General features: G+C 47.7%; 9 protein-coding genes across 9 annotated transcripts; 3 read left to right on the forward strand and 6 right to left on the reverse strand.

Annotated features, from left to right (window-relative positions):
• Positions 1–197: 197 nt before the first annotated feature.
• BKA55DRAFT_531867 (uncharacterized protein) lies at positions 198–2,337 on the reverse strand (the record flags this gene model as incomplete). The annotated part of the gene is made up of 2 exons (XM_046189257.1): positions 198–686; positions 739–2,337. 2 exons carry the CDS (start codon positions 2,335–2,337, stop codon positions 198–200), a joined length of 2,088 nt encoding a protein of 695 aa, XP_046055972.1.
• A 1,448-nt stretch (positions 2,338–3,785) lies between these two features.
• On the reverse strand, positions 3,786–4,200 carry BKA55DRAFT_531868 (uncharacterized protein; the record flags this gene model as incomplete). The annotated part of the gene is made up of 2 exons (XM_046189258.1): positions 3,786–3,943; positions 3,990–4,200. The coding sequence occupies 2 exons, from the start codon at positions 4,198–4,200 to the stop codon at positions 3,786–3,788; spliced, it is 369 nt and encodes a 122-aa protein (XP_046055973.1).
• A 713-nt stretch (positions 4,201–4,913) lies between these two features.
• On the forward strand, positions 4,914–5,955 carry BKA55DRAFT_629931 (uncharacterized protein). Its single transcript, XM_046196938.1, has 2 exons — positions 4,914–5,275; positions 5,331–5,955. The coding sequence occupies exons 1-2, from the start codon at positions 4,956–4,958 to the stop codon at positions 5,920–5,922; spliced, it is 912 nt and encodes a 303-aa protein (XP_046055974.1). The 5' UTR covers positions 4,914–4,955; the 3' UTR covers positions 5,923–5,955.
• A 5-nt stretch (positions 5,956–5,960) lies between these two features.
• Positions 5,961–9,487, reverse strand: BKA55DRAFT_629933 (uncharacterized protein). Its single transcript, XM_046196939.1, has 3 exons — positions 8,323–9,487; positions 8,196–8,271; positions 5,961–8,146 (listed from the first exon to the last, which is right to left on the reverse strand). The coding sequence occupies exons 1-3, from the start codon at positions 9,338–9,340 to the stop codon at positions 6,007–6,009; spliced, it is 3,234 nt and encodes a 1,077-aa protein (XP_046055975.1). The 5' UTR covers positions 9,341–9,487; the 3' UTR covers positions 5,961–6,006.
• A 798-nt stretch (positions 9,488–10,285) lies between these two features.
• On the reverse strand, positions 10,286–12,884 carry BKA55DRAFT_548054 (uncharacterized protein). The gene is made up of 4 exons (XM_046191085.1): positions 12,426–12,884; positions 12,353–12,380; positions 11,842–12,300; positions 10,286–11,792 (listed from the first exon to the last, which is right to left on the reverse strand). The coding sequence occupies exons 1-4, from the start codon at positions 12,770–12,772 to the stop codon at positions 10,563–10,565; spliced, it is 2,064 nt and encodes a 687-aa protein (XP_046055976.1). The 5' UTR covers positions 12,773–12,884; the 3' UTR covers positions 10,286–10,562.
• A 470-nt stretch (positions 12,885–13,354) lies between these two features.
• BKA55DRAFT_3371 (Mss4-like protein) lies at positions 13,355–14,100 on the forward strand. The gene is made up of 4 exons (XM_046185739.1): positions 13,355–13,631; positions 13,678–13,791; positions 13,848–13,968; positions 14,016–14,100. The coding sequence occupies exons 1-4, from the start codon at positions 13,488–13,490 to the stop codon at positions 14,045–14,047; spliced, it is 411 nt and encodes a 136-aa protein (XP_046055977.1). The 5' UTR covers positions 13,355–13,487; the 3' UTR covers positions 14,048–14,100.
• On the reverse strand, positions 14,101–16,641 carry BKA55DRAFT_3372 (heterokaryon incompatibility protein-domain-containing protein). The gene has a single exon (XM_046185741.1). The coding sequence runs from the start codon at positions 16,250–16,252 to the stop codon at positions 14,153–14,155; it is 2,100 nt and encodes a 699-aa protein (XP_046055978.1). The 5' UTR covers positions 16,253–16,641; the 3' UTR covers positions 14,101–14,152.
• Positions 16,425–18,332, reverse strand: BKA55DRAFT_3374 (uncharacterized protein). Its single transcript, XM_046185743.1, has 4 exons — positions 17,926–18,332; positions 17,353–17,866; positions 16,702–17,302; positions 16,425–16,633 (listed from the first exon to the last, which is right to left on the reverse strand). Exons 1-4 carry the CDS (start codon positions 18,089–18,091, stop codon positions 16,598–16,600), a joined length of 1,317 nt encoding a protein of 438 aa, XP_046055979.1. The 5' UTR covers positions 18,092–18,332; the 3' UTR covers positions 16,425–16,597.
• A 713-nt stretch (positions 18,333–19,045) lies between these two features.
• Positions 19,046–20,086, forward strand: BKA55DRAFT_682305 (uncharacterized protein; the record flags this gene model as incomplete). The annotated part of the gene is made up of 3 exons (XM_046198318.1): positions 19,046–19,252; positions 19,309–19,681; positions 19,734–20,086. 3 exons carry the CDS (start codon positions 19,046–19,048, stop codon positions 20,084–20,086), a joined length of 933 nt encoding a protein of 310 aa, XP_046055980.1.
• Between the last annotated feature and the right edge of the window lie 609 nt (positions 20,087–20,695).

Consider the following 20,695-nt stretch of genomic DNA (forward strand, 5'->3'; position numbering starts at 1 on the left):
CTCTATCAAGTCACGATGGGATAGCATGTCTAACCGAAGATAGAAATGAAGTGAAAGTTATTTAATAATATAAGTGAAAGTGACGAGCCACTATCAACGATAGAACCTATCTCAAGATCCTTATTCATACAAAGCCTCCAGGTTTTATCTCAGGATGAAAATGACAAGAGAGAGACTGGCTATCTGAATGACAGGATTTACTGTCGTGGCTCAACAGAAGTCTCAAACCTCGCAGCCTCATCCTTCGGTTGGAAGACACCCTTATCAGCCTCCATGCTGTTCCCATCAGCACTGGCACTGTGGTGAGCAGCATCAACATCACCGTGACCACCTTCAAGGCCACCATTGTCAACAATAGGGCGGTTGTCAATGGTCATCTGAGGCGCAACATCATACTTTCCATCACCACGCTCAAGACGGTGCGATGGGATGAGAATGTTGAGGAAGCGAGGGGCAAGGAATGCACCGATGATGAAGATGACAACCATGTGCATGAGAACAAAGCTGTAGATGAAAGGAGGGTCATCGGAGTAGTTGTTGAGAAACTTGGGGTAGGCGAAGGAGAACACCAGGGCCACGGCCGGACCTGTGATATATTTGAGGCAAAATGGCCACACCGCTGGGATGTTCCAGTTAGAATGACCGCCGAGGATGGCGTTGTTGAGATCGCGACGGAGTTGGTTGCCCTGTTATAGAGTTAGACGTGAAGCAAGCAGTTAAGACCGGGGAGATACATACCGAGTAGAAAGCCGCGTACCAGAAGCGGCTGAGAATAGCATTCTTCCCCCAGAATCGGGGAGCTGGGATAGATGGGGTCTTGCCGAAGAAAGCAGTGAAGAGAGAGCAGCCGATGAAGATTCCAAAGCCAACGCCAGCTCCAGCTGGTGCGCTCACAAGGTGGCCGATGAGGAGACCAAGGAACAGAGAGAGAATATAGCCACCGTTGAAGACGAAGTAGCTGATAGCGCCGATCTGATCAACAGGGTCCTTCCATCGGTAGAGTGTGCAGGCCATATAAGTCTCGGAGAAGACAGTGATGAAGAGAGCGATGTCGTTGACAAACGCATCAACAGCATCGAGAACACTGAAGCCAAACTCACTGCTGTATATGAGTGAAGTGAGGCAACCGAGGATGATGACTGAGGTCGAGATGACCCATCGAGGAATGCGCTGGCCCATGTTGGTATCGCAGATGAGAGTGACGAGGACCTCAGCGAGGGCAAAGACACATGTAAGTCCGAGAAGAACCAATGTGATGAAGAACAGAGCGGAGAAGAAGTTGGACCCGGGCATTTGGGCGAGAGCCTGGGGGTAGTAGAAGAAGCCGGAACTGAAGGTGGAGAGAGGATCGACTTCACCGGGGTTGATGGCGAGGAAGCCAACAACGCCCATGACAGCCAATGCGGAGATAATCTCAATGGCAGAGTTGCTGAGAGCAATGATGAAAGCATCTTGGACAGCGTTGGCGTACTTGTTGTTGTATGAGGCGTAAGAAGTGAAGTAGCCGAAACCGACACCAATAGAGAAGAACATCTGTCCAAAGGCATCTTGCCATACGCGAGGACCCTCGAGAGACTCGCTTCGCCAAGTGCCGACATAGAGTCTGAAGCCATCAGAGGCGTTGGGGAGGGAGAGCGATCGGATGGCGAGGATGCCAATCATGATGAGGGGGAGAGCCATGGTGATGTAGATGACACGGCCGGTGAGGCCGACACCCTTAAAGGTACACATCCAAACGACAAACCAGATCATGACGCACCAACCAAACGTCTCACCAACGATACCACGGCCGGGATAATGCTTGAGACCACCGCCATCATCAGCACCACCCGTAGCAGGAATGTTGCGAACAACCCTCTCATTAAAGAAATCCACCGTATCCTCCCCATCCCACGGCAGCGGACTCTGAAACGACATCCTGAAATAAGTCATAGCCCAAGCCAGAATCGGAACATAGTACCCAACAACACTAAAGCCATTGAACACCATACTCAGTCCAATACCCTTAGCGCGATGGTTGACATTATTCCAGGCAATAACACAGCCACCGCGATAAGCCTGACCAAGGGTGATTTCGAGAATGAGGATGGGAATGCCGATGAGGAAGAGCGCGACGGCGTAGGGGATGAAGAACTGAAGACCGTAGTTGTTGAAGACGACGGAGGGGAAGCGCAGGAGGTTTCCTAGACCGACGGCACCGCCCATGGCGCAGAGGACGAATTGCGAGCGGGAGTTGAAGTTATCGCGGCCGTCGTCATCTTTTGCTGAGTCTGGAGCGAGCATGAGAAAGATTCTCTTCGCCATGCTCGGCTTCTGGCCCTTTTCGGCGACAGCCATGATGCCTGATACTCAATGGCTATTGACTAAGGAAAATAAGAGAAAACGGGTATAATAGAGAAGAACGAGCTGATCAATCTCTCCACAAGGTGGATCATGTCCCTCGATATATACCCCAGACCCCAGAATGCCCAGATATCTCGCCGAGACGCGTGCGATTAACAACACGCTCATAATTGGATTTCCTCAGGGTGAATAATGGTAGCCAAGACATCTCAGCTTGCTAGGCGTAAACCAATTGACCACCATCTTGGCGCAAACGAACCACTTTATATCACCGCCAAGCAACAGCATCTCCAATCCGCACCGCGACACTCCATCTCGTGATATTCCCGCCAAGCGACATAACAGGAAGGCCAAAAAAACCAACATTCCACGTCTCACGTGTAAAAGTACCCCAAGGATGAGATACCCGCCAAGGAAATGCCAATGCTGTTATCTGGGGTAGTGCTTATCGACGGACTCTGCATTCAGCAGGTGCTTCTTGTCAAGTAACAATAGCGCCTTGGGTTTGTGATTGTAGCGTCTTGGGGTTATTTCCGTTTCCCCGTCTGCCGTTGGTATCCGATTCTAACAGTCGCCTCCTTTTCTTGGGACATGCGATTGACTCGTGAGCTGGCTTGGAGATTCAGGCGAGTCAAGTTGGGGTTTCTGGATTAAGGTGTCTTGGCTATTTCTTGGCTGATAGTCGACAGATAAGCTGCCCGCTTATGCTTAAAAATGGATTACGACATATCTGGGGCTATCAGGTGCTAAGTGAAATAGTCTTATTGCCAAGATACTATGAGATGGACTCGGTCGGTTTAACGCGGTCAAAACAATCACTCACCAAATGATTAGTAGTTTTGGGGGCGAAGAACCCCAAGATTTATTCCTGAGGATTCAGATTCTGGTGTGTTCATCGTATTGTAACCCTAGATCACTTTTCTGGAAGGGAAGGTCGGTTGGCCGATGGAGTGAGCAGTCATGTTTTGTGCCAAGTATATTCGCTTGGCATTACTGGGGAGACGTGACACTGCTGTAACGCCATGTATGAGTAAGAAAGAAACGTAAGCGTAAAGAACATTGGAGGAAAACAAGTGGAACAGTTGTTGCCTGGTGATTCAGTTCCTGCATTGATGGAATACGTGAGATGAGAAGATAAGCTTTTAGCCTTGCGGAGAACGCGTCAACTATCATTATGAGAACATGGTCATATTCGATTCATTAGTAGTATAAAGGGAGCACTGTAGCATTGTGCAGAGCGATAAACTATCAGATATCACGGCGTGCGTTCTATTTACTGTACTTCAAGAGAATTATCCTGCGAATTAGACAAGCATCCAAGGGGCCAGTACCCCGAGAATGCATACAGCCATTTCATTGCCGTAAATGCTACATCGAAATGTCAAGAGAGGAGATAAACAATAAATAAGAGTGGAAATATGGAGTCTGGAAATTCGTAAATCTCAAGATATCCAGCGTTTAGGAGGCGAGCTGATATAGCTGATAACAGCCATATCTTGCATCGCGCGCATTTCCTCGGGTTTAGGAGGCCCATCAGGATACATAAACTCCATAACCGCAACAAATATCGACGAACCCAGCCCGATATTTGTATACGTCGCTAGCGACAGTCAGCTCCATTGTCCCCAAATTGCCGGTTGACTTACATTCGTTCCTCTCTAAGTGCTCTATCAACCGATCATACCACCCTGACGATTGTTGTTTACGCTTTTCATCACGAAGATTCTGTCTTCGTGGCGAATAATACCGCTGTGTCTGTTGCAATATATGTGGGGGTGTTATTCCGCTCTGAAGTCGATGGGCTTGTAGTTGTCGTAGTAGAATTCCATAGAGAACCTTTCTCAGTAGGCGAGGCATCATGGACGGGATCATCGTTAAATCGTGGGTATTGAAAGGCAGTTAGTATAAGAGGTTGACGGGCTTTGAGTGACGAAAGGTGATGATGTGATGGAAAGGTTGACCTGCGGTTTACTGGAAGAAATAACATTGAACATGATGAGCCCTAGTTGCCTCAGGAGTAAAGGCATATACTCTGGGCAAAGTTTAGATCTTTTCCTACCTATCGGTTCCTCTTTGGCCTGTGAAATCTAAAGTTGGTTGCAACAAGTCTATAGAAACTGGCCTGGCCTGGAGTAGTTTGCGTTATACTGTAGATGGACTGCTCTGTAGATACACGACAGTGATCAAGCAATTTATACCAATTCTCTTAGAAATCAATGTTTATGCCAAGATTGGTTCAAAAGTTATCACTTCATGTGCGTAATTTAACGTAGAGTTCTGCCCGAGATATGAACCTTATCACGCCCCTTACCTCATTTACCCACTGAAGCTCATGACGCACCTGACCCGTGATCAATTAGTCGCTCCCTCAAAATCTGGAAATTATCCCAACGCAAGTAAACCTAGTCAAATAAGAATATCAATGCGGAAATAAGGGTCTAGTGCCCCAGTTATACTTCAGCTAATGCAGGACGGGTCGTGGAATTTAACTCTATGACCGAAACTCCGCTCCGCACGTTCAGCTCCGCCATCAGCCTTGCATATATAAATCATCTTCTATGCACGATATTCCCACGTGTCAAAATCTTGTTTAACCATCAAGTTACTTAATCATGGGCAAAGTCGCTGTTGCTGGTGGTTCGTCCGGTCTGGGCCGGACAATGGTTGATGCGCTCGAAGCAGCCAAAACTCATGACTACATTGTCCTATCACGAAAGGCTACTGGACTGGAGACACGGGCTGTCAACTACTCTGATGTAGATGCTTTGACTGCGATTTTGGAGATCGAGCAGGTTGATACGATTATATCCGGACTTCCGATCGACAATGATGAGAGTGGACAAGCTCAGCTGAATCTCATCGAAGCGGCGGACAGATCAAAATACACCAAGCGATTCTTGCCGAGTGAATTCGGAATGGTCTACACCAAAGAGTAAGTATTATATTTAGTTATTGAGAGATATATGATTTGGCTAACGAATTACCAGCAACATCGCCCATGTCCCTTCCTACCAGTGGAAGCTCAAAGCAGTAGACGCCCTTGAAAAGACCAACCTAGAGTTCTCGCTTGTCTCAATTGGTCTTTTCCTAGACTATTGGGCCGCCCCACGTATTCCGACCCATATCCGCGCAGCAAACATAATAATCGATCCTGAAAACAACGCCGCTGTAATTCCAGGAGATGGAAACGCTCCCATCGTCCTGACCCACTCTACGGACGCAGCAAAGTTTACCGTCGCTCTTCTTGATCTTCCCGATTGGAAGCGCAGATACGCCATCATCACGAATCGCATGACTCTCAATGAAGCTGTGAAGTTGGCTGAGGAAGTCAAGGGTGTCAAGTTTGCTATTAAGTATTTCTCTGTGGCGCAGATGGAGAGGGGTGAGAATGATTTAACCCCGAGTATGAAGAAGGCTTTGCCGGAGGAGATGCACGGCGGTATGAAGGGTATGTTGGCTTTGTCAGGAATTGGGATGGCTATAGGATCAAATGATATCAAGGGAATTGATGATTTAGTGGTCGAGTTTCCAGACATCGAGACTTTTACTGTCAGGGAGGTTTGGGAAGCGTGGAAGTAGAAACAGAAGAATGGCGGTAATGTATTATGGAAGTGATAGTATTTGGTATCTGAATGTCTAAATAGAGAAGTTATTATCTAAGAACTAGAATCCCCATTGGCGACACCAGTTCCTCATCAGCTCAGGTGTAATCGGCCCAAGCTCTCTCATAGTTGGACTATGCTCCTTGGTCCTTTCCATCGAGTACTTGACCGACTGAGCTTGCTCCCCTGCTGCAAACAATCCACGGTAAGTATCCAGAAGCTTGACACCAGGATTCTTATCAAAGTCCACATTCTCTTCTTTCGCACTAGCTTCCAGCTTCTCAACCCACTCTCCAACACCCACCAACTTCATCCTGTCCCCATAGAACTCTTTCACTACAGGAGAAATGTCGGACCAACTGACTGTTGCCGGATTGACGCCATGAAAGTATCCCGAAACCTCAGAGATGGGCTTCTCAGCAGTGATGCCCGAAACATCAAGAATAAGTCCTGCAATGTCCTCGATAGGAGTCCAAGCAATCTCCTGCTGCGAACCGAGATGATCAGGCAGAACTCCAAGATACACTGAACTTGCGATCATACTTGGAATGAGCTCCTGGCGATTCCACATGCCCTTCTCCCTCCTTGAGCCCGCAATTTGCCCAACTCTTACCGAAACCGTAGGAATACTGGACTCCTCGGCAGCTGCGTCAAGGATGAGGCTTGCAGCGAGCTTGGAACGTCCATAAGCCATGCTTGGTAGTGTCAGGCCATGCAAAGCGTTCTCAGGCACGACATCTGGTGAGGACCATCTATCAACAGTACCAATAGACGAAATGAAGATGATGGGTACGTTCTTGGCAGCTGCAGAAGAGCATTCGACGAGATGTCGTACGCCTCGAACGTGGCTCTCGAAAGAGGACATGGTGAACTTGAAGTTCACCGGCCAGGCGTTGTGAATGATGCGATCAACACCAGCAAGGAGGGAATCGTACTTGGACTGACCCAAGCCAAGGTCAGGAAGGGATAAGTCTGCATGGAGGAACTCGACCTTGGAGAAGTCTGTCGTCAAACCACGAGTTTCGTTGATGGAGGGTTGACGAGATAAACCACCATCATCAGTTCTGTTGAGGGCGATGACCTTCTTGACTGACTCCAGGCGACAGAGCTGGTCAAGCATGTAAGCTCCTAGAGAACCTGTTGTACCCGTAACGATAACTGTTTGACCCTTGTTCAGAGGTGGCTGTTTCCCAGTCTTCGGCGCTGGAAGGTTCTTGGTGTACTTCGAGACTTGTTCCTTGATCTGATTGATCTCATGGGTCTCTTCGTCATCATCACTTACTCCATTTCGCAGGGACTGGATGTACGCAGCCAACCCTTTTGCCGTAGGATTGCGATAGATGACACGCGGTGCGATTGTCGACGTGTCAACACCCGCTCTGTGTAATGCACCCCGCAATAGATTCGTCGCAGTCATCACTTGCAATGAGTCCACACCAACAGAGAAGAAGTCCGTATCCGAGTCAAGTTTCTCAACTCCAAGCTTGGTAACAAACAGGCTGATGATGGATTGTTTCAAGGTATCATCGTCGCTCAAGTCAAGGGCAATAGATGGGCCATCTCCAAGCATCTCGGCCTTCTCATACAGGGCGGAAATGAAGTCAGCGTATAGTTTGACAGTTTTGCCACGCTGTAGCGTCCCCTTGTCAGCGCGAGGAAAAGGCAAATTTGGGTCGGCGAAAGCGACAAAGCTTGGAGCAATCCTTCCATGAGCCACTGTCTGAGCATTTGCTTTCTCGATCAATGGCCAGATCTTATCAAGCAAAGCCTTCGTCTCGGCTTCGTCTTTAGGTTGTGCTTCAGCGATGGGCTCAATTATAAGAGCTGCTTGAAACATTCCCTGACCGACAACAAGTGCTGACTTAACCAGAGGATGGTCCGAAACGACACCCTCAATGGTAAGTGGGTTCAGTTTCTCGCCATTGGAGAAAACAATGATGTCGTCGGCTCGACCTTTGTATAACCAGTGATCCTTGAGCGTGGGATGGGGTGAGAAGATGTCGTTTGTGCGCCACTCCGATAGTTCAGGGAAATTGTAGAAACAGCCCTGGTTACCAGGATCTGATGCTTTGCGGCGGACAACAAGCTCGTACTCATTCGAGTCATGGCGATGCCAATCGATGCCCATGAGCTCATCATTAAAGATGAAGTATTGCCATAGCTTTGGATCTTGGGGACTGTAGGGCGTGCAAGGGAAGAGCCTTGGTGTCATTAGTCTCAGCGTAGAGTCGAGGTGAAGAAGATGCTTACTCGGTTGATGAAATGACGTTCCTCAAAACGACACCCCTGTTTGCCAGCAAGTTGCCGGCCTCGGTTGACAAGCTACCTATCAAATGGTCAATAATGCCTACACGTGCCAAAGGCTAAGGGATCTCACCGCCACCAAATATAAGGAGTTTGAGCTTGGCCAAAGCCTCTATACCCTCCTCGGAAGCTGCCAAGCCCGCGATCACAGAAGGGGGCAGCAGCGCACCATCAGCACCGCTGCAGTTTAAGTACTCCATCGCCGTGTCAACGTTCAAAGGTTGATTGGGAAGCGGCATGACTGTAGACAGACCAAGATAAATGAAGGATAGAGGAAGATACGTGCCTGCAGCATGATACATGGGCATGCCGAGAAAGACTTTCTTCGCCCGTTCGGCCCATTCCTGGAAAGGATATGGAGAGCCATGAAACTTGGGCTGATGGATCAATTCTTCGAAAGCGTAGAAGATACCTTGTTTCAAGAAGACGGGCTTTGGGACTCCCGTGGAACCGCTTGTGTGAAGAACAACAAGGGGGTCCCATCGTGCCTCTTCGATAGATCTGTTGTAGGGGAACGGCTTAGGAGCTACAGACAGGAGGTGATCGATACTCTCTATCATGGCAACTCCCATTGTTCGTTGATCGAGGCAGGGCTGCATAACTGACTTGAACGACTCGGTGGTATAAAGGTATCGACAGTTCGTAGTATCGAATAGCGAGAGCTGAACGGCGGGGGTGTTTCGCGGAGAGATAAAGAGAGCTTTGCAGCTTGCTTTGAGACAAGCCAGAAGAATGACCGTGTATCGAAAGTCACTGGGGCCGATATATGCCACAGTCGGAACCTCGTCGTCTGACGATTTGGTAACCGTTTTGGAGATGTCGTGGGCGAGATAGTCGACGGCGTTTGAGAGTTGAAGGTGAGTAACTGGCTTCCATCCATCTTGAGGATCAGAAGATGAAGGAGTGTAGGTGAAAGCTCGATCAGGATCGTTTGTGGCGATGTCGTGAATGAGGTTGATCAAGACAGTATGTTCAACGTTCGATCCGGTGTCTTTGGTATGACCTTTCTCGCTGATTTCACCGTTTTGGTTCGACGTGCCACCTGAGACGGGAGCATCATCGTAGTGTTCGATATCAGCTCGCATAGCCATTCTTGATAGTATTAATGATAATAGAGAATAGGTGATAGTAATGCTGTTGAGTGTTGTTTAAAATCGATTGCTTAATTTTCTCTGTGTAGAAACTGATTTCTCACATTATTTCATGATATATGGTTTGGATATAAATATCGGAGGAATATTTCTCGTACGGATATACGTCTCAGGGCCTCAATTACGTTTCTTAGCGTATCAGGCCGTGGATGATGGCTAAAATGGCGGCATACAACTCGCGCGGATTTTCCACGGACGGCATTGCTGTCACACGGAGATTGGAGATCTGCATTTAACCCACTGGGTGCCGATTAAGCCGTGCAAGGGTCACTATCTAGTCCATTATTTCCGATAATTGTACGAGAAAGCCAGTCAAAACGACAGATATCGGTTCCATATGTACGCTCAACGGGATAACCAACTCCTTCAAGCATGTTTTCCCCAAGCTGTATGTTACCATTGAATACATGCATTGTTCATTGATACGCGATAAAAACTCCATAATTCCCACTTATTGTGTCATTCCTAACACGCTCCTAGTCTCGCCAGTTTCCCTGAATTTCATCTCGCTCGGACCCTTCTCCACGCAGATCTTCAACACCAAATCGGCGTATCGGCGCGGTTTAGGGGCCGAGGCCGTCGTGTCGGTGTCGACAGAAGCCGACTGAAAGGAGATTGATGCAGATCATCACGTCTGAGCTGCGTGTTGGAGGCATGGAAACAGACAAGTGATGGTGTTATGACCCACGTCATCATATCGGCATTGGGATTGATGGGTCACCGGCATTTCCTTTTGGCTAAATTCTAAGTCTCGAGTGTACAGCTAGTCTCGTTGGTATTGAATGGTAATTTGACTCTTCAAGTTGACGGAACTTGGAGTTTGTATGGTAGTAACTGCAGTGAGAATTATATGTTGCATTAAACTGTATCTTGAGTTTAACTCTATTATATTGAACCTAAATAGATTAATGCTACCTTGAAACAATGATTGCCTGGATAAAGATTATTAATCCATATCATTATACTAAAATATAGCTATTATTCTGGAAAGAGGTGATGTACTGTTAAATATTAGGACACTCCAACGTCCACCTATCCGTCCCCTACGGATTAAATAACTCAATATCTCGTGTTCGCGTCATATCTGTCCTCAACACCTCCAGTTTCATCGTTCATATTCCCTCATACATGCCAAAGCATAACGAAACCTGTTCAACACACTCTACCAATTTCCATTTTCACCCATCCTCGCCACTCCCCAATTCATTGAATTCCAGTTCAGTTGATTCATATTCACCGTCAACGGCGTACTGCCAGCCATATACGGTGCCGAAGTACCGGCATCGAATCCAGGTTGTCCACCCATGTTAAAGAACATACCCGGGTCACCAAAACCAAACGGCATCTGAAGCTGCACATCATCCATATCCATTCCAGCATTCCCCTGAGCTTGCGACCCAGTTGACTCGTTTCCTTCTAGAGACATGTCCGCGGTTTTTCTGTTGATAAAGTCCACCAACTCTGGTGTCTCTATATCCCTCTCGGCTTGCTCATATGCCTTCTTGACCGTATCCCAAGCAAAAAGAACAATGTTGGCGAAAGGTTTGAAAATGGGATGCCATCTGTCGGCTTCTGATCCGGCATATCTAGCTTCATAATTATCGTTCATAACTTTCCATCCTCTTTCCGTAATACTGCTGAAAGGCTGGGTCTTCAAATGCTGAATAATGCGAATGTATGCTGGAAACGGGAAGTAAAGTTGTAGAAACCAGCGGAAGCCTTTCGTAAGTGGTGAGCTTGAGAGCTTTGTATCGCATTCTAGCCACTCGATTGCGTATGATACTGCCGCTTCGTGGTTCGCTTGGTTGTACTCGGCTGAAGATTCGAGATAGACCAGGAAGTCGTTCATCAAGCGGCATGTTGCGATGCTACCCCTCGCCGTCCAAAGGGTCATGTAGTGAAGACGGTTATCAGTGTCACAAAACCTGAGATACTTCTCCTCCAGCATTCTCTCCAAAGCAACGTCTCCACCTTCGGGAAGCTTCTTAGCCAGCGGCTTCATCAACGGATTCGTAAACGCGATATAAAACGGACTATTCCGTATATACTCCCCAAGCTCACTCCTCACGATAGCGAAAACAGCCTCAGTAGCTTGCTCTTGGACTTTTGGTGCAGTTTTTGTCTCCTCTCGAAGTTCAGAATCGCTGACATTCATGGGCAAAGCACAATCCCAGCCTGGTGTTAGACTTGTTGGTTTATGGTCTCCCAAGGCGCTAACTCGGGAGTCGAAGAGGACGAGAGACCACCAGAGCCTTCGACGCATTTCTGCTTCGAGAACACTACTTCTGGCGTTGATGTATTCGCTTTGAAGACCCATTCTTTGGGCGATGCGCATTGCGACGGCGAGCATTGATGAGATGGACTTTGGGTGGCTTGCTGAGCGGACAGAGACCTGCAAGAGTTAGTGAGTTTGTAAGAGATTATTTAAGCGGTTGACTTACGAGGTAGAGGAATAATGCAGTCAAGCAGTCTCGACTATCAGTACGGAGGAAATTGCTGTTTAACAACGCCTGCTGACATCCAAACTGAAACCTTGTCGAAAGTTCTTCCTTAGGTTGTTTGAACATAGTCTGGCACTCATCTGCGGTAAGACTAAGTATAGCCATACAGTAGATACCAAACATGAGAGCCTCCAAGGTCGAAGGGATTTCTTTAAGATTCGATGCAGCTTCCACAATACGACCTTGCAAAGTAGGTGTATGCGTGACCTTTAGGAGAGGGTTGACATTGTCGAGGTATACCTGCCAAAGTCTGAAGAGCTGAGCAGGTTCTGGGTGAAGAGTGTAGAGCTCTACGGCTGTTTGACGGGAGCCGAAAAGCATGTGCTCATCATTGTTGAAGGACTGATCTTGGGCGTTGCTGAAGGCTGTTTCGAAGAAGCTATCGTTAGGGTCCCGATACTAGGCAGATATCAGTCTTGTTTCTGACGCTCAATTGTTGTGATATGATTACCCCTTGGCGCATCGCATGCCAAATATTTCTACATTCGTCAGATCATTCATGGTAAATGAGGGTTTCAACATACTTGACCTCAGCAACACCCTCAGCTCTCCCCTGAGAACCCTCATCATCCCTATCAGAGTTATAATCATTTGGCGAACTCTTCTCTGTACCATTATCATCGTGAAGCGGATCAAACTTGACGTTATTCTGCTTCATCAACGCCTCATATCTCCTCAACCTATCCAGCAACTCACGCTCAGGAAATCGTCGTCTGCGTTGTCGAGGCTGAGTGGCTGGAACGCATTGAACGCCATGCTTAGTACAGTTTGAACAGGGAAAAGTGCGGTCGCATTTGACTTTGCGTTGTTGGCAGAGAATGCAGGCGAGGACACGGTGGGGTTTGGGCTTTGATGAGTCTGGGGTTGACATGGTGACTTCGGGACTTTGGAAGCCCGAGAAAATGCCTTTTTCGTATAAAAGGCGGTCGTGTTCTATGAGAAGGATATGGATTTAATATGCAGGTTTTGAGTTGGGCGTCGAGACATCCTCGTGTAGAAGAATGTGTCGGGCTTTTCCAAGTCCCGAGATGTCCCCACTTCTGTGCTTACTTGCTGACCCGTCAAGATATCTCGGTCTTTACTATTGTCCGACTACCAATTTTTCTTATCACGCCTCCCCATTATCATGCTTCATTGGGCGATCCAAGAAACAATACGCATTGCTGAGGGCATAATATTGAGCCGTATTACTTCTCATGAAACGCTCAGTTGTGGTGGTGTGGGCTCCGAGACGAAATGCTCACCCGGTACTCATTTCTATTGACATGAACGTGGAGTCCTTATGAGCTAGATGAGATTAATACGATATATCTGTGGTATCAATCAATACCTCCCTGAAATTAGTCCGAGTGAAAAAAAAAGGATTTGAGATTTGATCAACGTAAGACATACGTCTATCAGCGTCATACCAACTCTGACGTCAGGACTTTGGTGCAGGCTGAACTGCCCCACGAAGACGAAAGTATTTCTACTTCAACATCTGGAGCAAACACCTTGATAGTTAAAACTCTCACTATTGTCTGTAGTTCCTTCAGCCACGCTTTATCTCTGATTCGTCAATCAATAAGACCTATATATCAGCCACCATGCCTAGCTATACCGGGAAGTGCGTCTGTGGCAACGTCAAGTACAGTGTGTCATTGGACTCACCCGATGATGCCCGAACTTCATTATGCCACTGTGGAAGTTGTAAAAGGGCATTTGGAACTAATTTCGGACTTACCACAAAGGTCTATCCTCATCTCGTATCCCGGTGAGCCTACTGACAAGATCCAGGTTGCACTTGATGGATTCAGCTACGACCAAGGCAAACCCAAGATCTTTAAGCAAGAGAATGGCGTAGTCCGAGAGTTCTGTGACAATTGCGGCGCTTTCATTTGTGAATATGGTGTAAGTTTATTCTTAAACTTATACTGATATAGATGTATAGACTGATTGAATGATAGGAACAAGCCGCGGACAAGTTCCGATATATCATGTGGGGTACATTTGATGAGCCCGACAAGTTTCCTCCCAAGGGAGAATTCTTCTGCAAGTATAGAGAGAACTGGATGCCAGAAGTACCAGGTAAGTTTGTTAGTCTTGTGCAAAATGGAATACTGACAGCTGGACAGATATCTTTCACAAGAAAGAGATCAAGGAGTAAATCCAATGTTATAAACTGGTTGTTGAGGTTCCGATATTGGCGTGTGGAGGAGTGCCCAGAATGAAATATACTATCCTTTTCACTCTCTATGTTTCTATCAATGATTCAGACTATCTTGATCCTCTCCCAAGCAACCTCATCAGTGACAGCCTCTCCCTGCATAGCACCATGTACATATGTCTCTCCAATAAGACAATACTCATCTCTCTCTCCTAACTTTCTAATAACCAACGGGGTAGGACATCCAGAGATGATCCAAACCTCATCCCCAACTTGAGCTGCATCAAATCCCATGCCCAAGTACCCCGTATCAGTGAGGACGGGTCTGTGGTTGATCCATGTTGACGCCATTATATTCCCAGGTGGCATAGCATGCTTTGACTGCGGTTTCCTCAGTCTTTGAAGCTCTTCTTGATCAAATCCATCACTCTCTTGGTTTACAAGATCCAAACTGACACAGAAGGCCTTGATGAGTTTTGTGCTGGGGAATATGCTGGATGGGAATTTGGTGGCTATGTCGTCCAGGTAAGCCATACCACGGATTGCTTCAAGGACCAGAGCCTGGCCGGCAGCGGCTGAATTTGCCTCCACAAACCCAATCTGTAATGCACGTACGAACGCTTGCAAAAGGGCCCTCTGAAAGTCCTCCAGTCGGATCATCTTCGACGGCCGGTTTGTGAAGTCAGTGTCCCAGATCAAAGTTCTCCACAGAACCTCGTCCGCTGGTTGCTTCGTATAGGGATAAATTTCATCCATACTAAGGAGGATATCGCCTAGCATGCTGAGACGTCCTTGAAGGCTTTCAAGATACCTTTCGCCAATCTTTTCAATCGTGCCGAGGCGAAAGCCATAAACATCAAGAACATTTCCAGTGATAGCGAACGGATATTGATTGGGGGCGTGGGGAACATGCTTCGAAGAGTTGACAGTTCCCATGGACCTGAATTGTGGTCCATGGACACTGTTGCAGAGAACTGGTGGAAAGTCCGGGACCCAGGATGGAAGGCCGGGAGTTTCTCGCATGCTGGGGTCTTTGACGAGACTTAGGTAAACCAATGAATCAGTCGTCTCGATGATGTTGCAGGCGACACTTCGCAAAAGATCTTTGATGTCGATATCATAATCTGGTTCGAACTCCAGCGGCAAACAAAGCCCTTCCTGAGCTGCCATATGCTTCAAGATGCCACCCAAGCCGTAGATGCAATCGCGAGGATCCGTTGCTCGCATTCCAAAGGTGGAGAATAAAAGACGCAGAAGTAACATCGCTGATGACTTTGCATGATCCTTTCCAAGGCCAGCTTCAAAATCGATCATAGCAAGGACACCAGCCCAGAGACTCTTTTCTCCCTTGCACCACTCGCGAAGCAGTTGGATCCTCTCAGCCTGAAAGATATTAATGCCGCCACGGAGATAAATGCCAGGCCTGTCCCTAGGAACAAGATTGATGACAGACTGGAAGAACCCGCTGTAATGCAGAAACGCCGCCGTGTAACCCACGCAATCGAAGGCTGTGAATCTGCCGTTAGACAAGATCACAACGTCGCTGGTGAGGGAAACTTCTTGGATGATCCAGATCCGGGTGAGCCAGTTACTCATGTAAAGTGTGACCAAACCGATAGCTTCTTCCTGATCAACAGGTTCCATACCATAGCGTTCAGGCATGGTCGATAAGTCAGAGCTGAAATCCCACGTTTGCGTTCCTATCATACGAAGAGTTTCGGGAACTGATTCAGTACCGATTCTTTCAGCTGCTCTGAGGCCGGTCTCTAACTCGGGAAAGGATTTTCCAAGCCAGACGATAACGCGGTTTGCTTTCCCGTAGATTTGATTCATTACGGATACTTGCGGAGATCGCTCGTTGGGGTTGGATTGGTTGATGCATAGCGCGTCTATCCAGATGGGAGTTTCAGAGCATGAAACCTGCAATTCGAGAAGGGCATCGTAAAGGTTTGATTGAACTTCAAAGGGCTGCCCATTCAGCAGGATAGAAGGATTTGTTGCGTCGTTGGTGTCTGAGGGGCCATCTCGCGGTGAGCCCCAAGTGTAAGACAGTGCATTGTAAGCGAGGTCCGAAGCGCTGGACAGAACATGTGTCGTGAGGGTAATACTTGGTACTTGACAGTTTGTGTCCGGATGAATACCTGGCGAGATACTCGCTAGGCGAAAGGACTCAGTATCGAGCACATCAGAATAGTACTGCGCCATTATTATGTGTTCTGAGGGTAAGATGGCAAAAGTGGATGTATGGATTTATGTTGCATGTAAGACGTTTCGGATTCTTGACCTAGCTCATTTAGGGTTAGACAAGTGACAAGAGATCCATGGCATTTAGCGCCAAGCCTTTCATAAACATTTATCGGCATGTGTAGAAATAAATGTGGCCTGATAGAGTGGTTAAGATGTGATAATCTTCCATAAACTAAGGATATTATATACCCTCCGGCTCGTCTTGTAACAATGGGTTGGATGAATGGGATCGCGAGCAGCTTGAAGGTATTTGACCCGTCGAAGTAATACTAAGGTGAAATAGAAATAGAGCCCTTGAGTCGCCTAAACATCTTTCATAATGAATCTCTTATAAGAATTCTGCAGTTAACACAAGTTAGTACAACGCCCAGAGCTGTAACGAAAGAATGAATCGGATATATACGCACCTGAAATTTCTCAGCTCCTCGTTCTTGGTATGCAATACCAGAGTATTCAGTATCAGGAAGTTCCAGCTCCCACTTCTTCACGACTTCACCATCAACTCGAAAGACAACCTCTTGAATGGCATCACCCCAGTTGAGAGCCATAGCAGCCATCTTTCCCTTCATGTCCCACTTCACCAGACGCGCTCTGCTCAAGGCGCTCGCAAAACTGACGCTGTTCCACTCAATGTTCCACGACACCCAACGCATGGTGTCTTTTGCAGCGTTGGGTCTCTTGTCAACCTGTGCAAACCCGATCTCCTCCTTTGGTTCTTTCCCAAGGAGCATTGCCGAGGAGAAAACTGGGAGGGCTTCGAATGTTGCTTCTTCTGTGATGGGTTCAGTGTCATCTTGGACGTGTACGCGGAGAACCTTGTCTTGCTCGGACCAGGCCATGCAGAGAGGTAGTGTAGGAACGGGTTGTTTCTTCCCGAGGGGCTGGGCTATGATGGCCACAGCTCTTTTGTAAACGCCAGTCCACTCCATGATCTCTCGCATCATTTTCATGTCGATACGAGAGCCACGACTACCGTACTTGGGACTCCTTCGCTTGGGTCCGTAATTACTAAATACTTCGTCAGTAGGAGAATCGAGTGTCCTGGCGAGGGTTCTTACTGTATAGCCACGGCTACAGGCGCTCCATTGTAGCCAGTCCATACCACGGAGCCACTCACACCAGCCTCAGTATACGTGAGATACTCAAGCTGATGCTGTTTCAGTATAGGATTGACGAAGCGCCCCGTACTGCGTGTCGGCGGTTCGCCAGTCTTCGCAGTCGTCAAATAACTCGAGATGTTGCAGATGCCTTCTATTCTCTCTTCCTCAGCGAGTCTCAGGGCGAAGCCAAATGCCGTCTTGGGAGGGGGAGGATTGTTGTTCTTGGGGATCATAATGATACCAAAGTCATCAATCGCAGACTCTTCATTAGGAGTGATCGAAAAGACTTTGCTGACCCGAGTATCCTTCTCAAGGATCTCCACCCCTTTATTTTGCTCCCCAAGGTCAGACCACCAGGCTCGGAGGTCTTTGGTTCTGTTGCCATTCTCATCCATGAGGTTATGGCCTGCTGTGAAGATGATAGCTTTGTCCTGGCCAGGAACATTGACAAAGAAGCCATTGCCGCCTTTCTCTATACAGGAGTCTCTCTATTAGAGATTAAACATGCATTCAGATTCTTGGGGTACTTACCTGCTCCATCTTTGGTAAATCTCAACTTTGCAACGGCTTGGCCGATAACAGAGTCGCTCATAGAATTGAGGCCATAACGGACCGGATCTTTATCGCGCTCTCGTCCAGCATCTCCGCCTCGACGGTCTCGATGCCAGAGGTTCTGGGGAACTTTCGATGATACCATGGTGTTTTGGATTTGTTGAAGACAGGCGGCTGGTGAAGCGGGGGTCTAGCAGTGCGATGAACGGCTTCTGATACCAAGGAGCTCAGAACTTACCCGTGATGAGTATTTGATACCTCGGCCAGAGCTAATCCGTCAATCTAACATTAACAATATGCCCTGGAGGTTGTTTTGATCACAAGAGAGCTCAGCTTTCCCAGGCTGTCGATCATTTTCCAGATTCAGTCTATTATTGGCATCTCCGCAACCTCTTCTATCAGATCATCAACTTTATCATCTTACGATGTAAGCAGGGTTCTCAGCTCTTGTAAGGCGCTGATCACCTTCCGGGTTTGGCGTTGCATGAAAGCACTACAACCTCTCAGGTGAGGGCCGTGCCGTGCCGTCTATAACCCAGCAAATAAGCCGAAGCGCCGTCCATTTACTCACAAATCATTTGGGACTTTGGTCAGATCAGCCAGCCCTTTTCATGCCAATACTTCTCTTCAGGAAAGTTGCATGGTAGAAACAATATCGGGCGGCAACCTCCGGGTTTGTGCGACGTCGCATATCTGTACAAGACACCACCATGATTCAGGTAGGTTCAAAAGAAGAAACGCATATGTCCACGCCCGAGATAGGCAAGTGGCTCGATAATGAGGAGAGCTGAAAAGCAACAATGATGTCGGCATGCGGCATCGAAGTCAAAGCACACACGACGTCCAACCTCGAATGCCCCGGATAAGCTTTGCTATTGGAGGCGTTTTTTTGCAGATACTGCCACAGTACGGTTGAAGATTGATGGTACTGTAACAGGACCTGATACCAAGGCAAGTGGCCGTAATGATAAATTTTAGTGACACCATAAATTGGGATGGTGTTCCATAGCAATTACAATACAGAGTAACAACCCGATTCTTCAAGATCTGCATTGCCACATCTACATCGTTCGACATCTTTAAGCCCCGATAATTCATCATGAGCGGCGAAATCAAGACTATTGCCCGTGCCCTTCGCTCTGCGAGCCACAACACCCTTCCCAATGGTGATCTTGTTCTCCTCAGCAACCAAGGCCGTCGTTTGATCGAGAAGGTCTATGATGGTGACGAGCTCAAGGACCAACGAGTCGTTGCCGCTGGAGTCAAAGAGGGCTCAACTGCAGCCTACGCCGTGGCCAAAGACAGGGTGAGTACCGATCTGGCCCAACAACATCTTGCAGTACTCTAATACGAGATACAAAGACCTTCGTTGTGTACATTGGCGATGATGCTTTGATCAAGGCCAGTGAATTCGACGAGGATGCTGAAGAATGGGATGATGCCGAACTTGAAGGCCTCGGAGATGTGTCCGTTCACGATGAAAGCCACATCACCGTCGCGGGTCTTCCTGGAATGAACCTTGTCCTGTACCAGGCACCTGATGGTTCTATCAAGACCATCCAGCACAATAAGGAGTCTGATAGGTGGACTGAGCAGTTCAACATCCCGGGAACAGCAGCAACTGGAACTCCTATTGCTGGCTTTTCGACTGACGAGGCTCTAATTGTCAGCTTCATTGGGCGGGACAACAAGATCCATGCTCATAAACGAGACTTTGAGACTGGAGATTGGACTGGTAAGCACAGATAAAAATCCTCCTTTGACTTGGTCAATCTAACATGAAACAGACAAGATTCTCCCCGAATCCTCCTTTGACGAACCTGTCAACAACCTCATCGTCGCCCAGGACAAAGACAGTGGCAATTTTGAGGCCTATGTCTTGGCCAACAACACAGTCTATAACATCACCAAGACCGGTACTCGCGATACAGTCGGTGCTTTCAACCAGGATGGAGACTTTGTGCCTGCTACCAAAGCTGAGTCTGGAGGCTGTTACGGAAACAACTGGGGCAACTACTGCGGAGGCTACACCTGTTATCGCGGCTGTAGCTGTGGCTGCGCTCGTGGCTATGCTTGCGGCTGCTACAGTTGCGGCTGCGGATGCCCTCGTCCTCGTTGCCAGCCTCGCTGGGGATGTTAATTGGAGGTTTATGTATTGGCAGGTCCCTTTGGATATGCCTCGCTTTTTGCTTCTCAGTATGGTCTTTGGACTTCCATTCACTCATAGATCCTATGGATCAATTAGTTAGTCTGCCCCGCAAGCGGGTGATCAGAATAACAATATACTCAATTTAACTCGAAGACGGGTTGCCAAATTGCCATATACCATTTGCCTCAAACGGTCCGAGGCTTGAGAAAGTCTAGTAAGAGCCTGAATCTCTTCTTCACAACTCAAGCGACTGATCGTTAAGAGTCTGTGAATATCCCAACAGTAAAGATGTACATCGAACCAAAGGACTGGGAGATAAAGTAATCACAGTCTCAATCTAAGAGAAATTCATAGACATTCTTGTTTGGGGCATCACCGAGGTTAGAGTGCGATAAGCGTCGGGGTAAGGTGCGCGATGCAAGCATCAGCGTCAGCTCTCGGCCAAATACAATTCTAAGTAACGCATCAAAAGAACGCACTTCAGGCAGCTTGGGTCACTTTCTGCAGAGATTACTGGTGATTCTATTGCATATGCTGAGACAATTAGATAACTGTCGAAAATACAAACTTCATGATAGGCTGAGTAATGAAGTGCGATAC

Source organism: Fusarium redolens (assembly GCF_020744475.1).
Source record: "Fusarium redolens strain MPI-CAGE-AT-0023 chromosome Unknown BKA55scaffold_1, whole genome shotgun sequence".
In the NCBI taxonomy this organism is placed as follows: Eukaryota; Fungi; Ascomycota; class Sordariomycetes; order Hypocreales; family Nectriaceae; genus Fusarium; species Fusarium redolens.

Excerpts from the sequence above, each read along its gene's own strand:
- BKA55DRAFT_629931 (XM_046196938.1), top strand. The coding sequence starts at position 4,956 with ATGGGCAAAGTCGCTGTTGCTGGTGGTTCGTCCGGTCTGGGCCGGACA. Across the intron at positions 5,276-5,330 it reads GGAATGGTCTACACCAAAGA|CAACATCGCCCATGTCCCTT; the intron begins GTAAGTATTATA and ends ACGAATTACCAG.
- BKA55DRAFT_3374 (XM_046185743.1), bottom strand. The coding sequence starts at position 18,091 with ATGGTATCATCGAAAGTTCCCCAGAACCTCTGGCATCGAGACCGTCGA. Across the intron at positions 17,867-17,925 it reads ATTTACCAAAGATGGAGCAG|AGAAAGGCGGCAATGGCTTC; the intron begins GTAAGTACCCCA and ends ACTCCTGTATAG. Across the intron at positions 17,303-17,352 it reads CCTGTAGCCGTGGCTATACA|TAATTACGGACCCAAGCGAA; the intron begins GTAAGAACCCTC and ends CGAAGTATTTAG.
- BKA55DRAFT_548054 (XM_046191085.1), bottom strand. The coding sequence starts at position 12,772 with ATGTCAACCCCAGACTCATCAAAGCCCAAACCCCACCGTGTCCTCGCC. Across the intron at positions 12,381-12,425 it reads GAGGGTGTTGCTGAGGTCAA|AAATATTTGGCATGCGATGC; the intron begins GTATGTTGAAAC and ends TGACGAATGTAG. Across the intron at positions 12,301-12,352 it reads GGCATGCGATGCGCCAAGGG|TATCGGGACCCTAACGATAG; the intron begins GTAATCATATCA and ends ATATCTGCCTAG.
- BKA55DRAFT_629933 (XM_046196939.1), bottom strand. The coding sequence starts at position 9,340 with ATGGCTATGCGAGCTGATATCGAACACTACGATGATGCTCCCGTCTCA. Across the intron at positions 8,272-8,322 it reads ACTCCTTATATTTGGTGGCG|GTAGCTTGTCAACCGAGGCC; the intron begins GTGAGATCCCTT and ends ACCATTTGATAG. Across the intron at positions 8,147-8,195 it reads AACGTCATTTCATCAACCGA|GCTCTTCCCTTGCACGCCCT; the intron begins GTAAGCATCTTC and ends AATGACACCAAG.
- BKA55DRAFT_3372 (XM_046185741.1), bottom strand. The coding sequence starts at position 16,252 with ATGGCGCAGTACTATTCTGATGTGCTCGATACTGAGTCCTTTCGCCTA.
- BKA55DRAFT_3371 (XM_046185739.1), top strand. The coding sequence starts at position 13,488 with ATGCCTAGCTATACCGGGAAGTGCGTCTGTGGCAACGTCAAGTACAGT. Across the intron at positions 13,632-13,677 it reads ATTTCGGACTTACCACAAAG|GTTGCACTTGATGGATTCAG; the intron begins GTCTATCCTCAT and ends GACAAGATCCAG. Across the intron at positions 13,969-14,015 it reads CTGGATGCCAGAAGTACCAG|ATATCTTTCACAAGAAAGAG; the intron begins GTAAGTTTGTTA and ends ACAGCTGGACAG.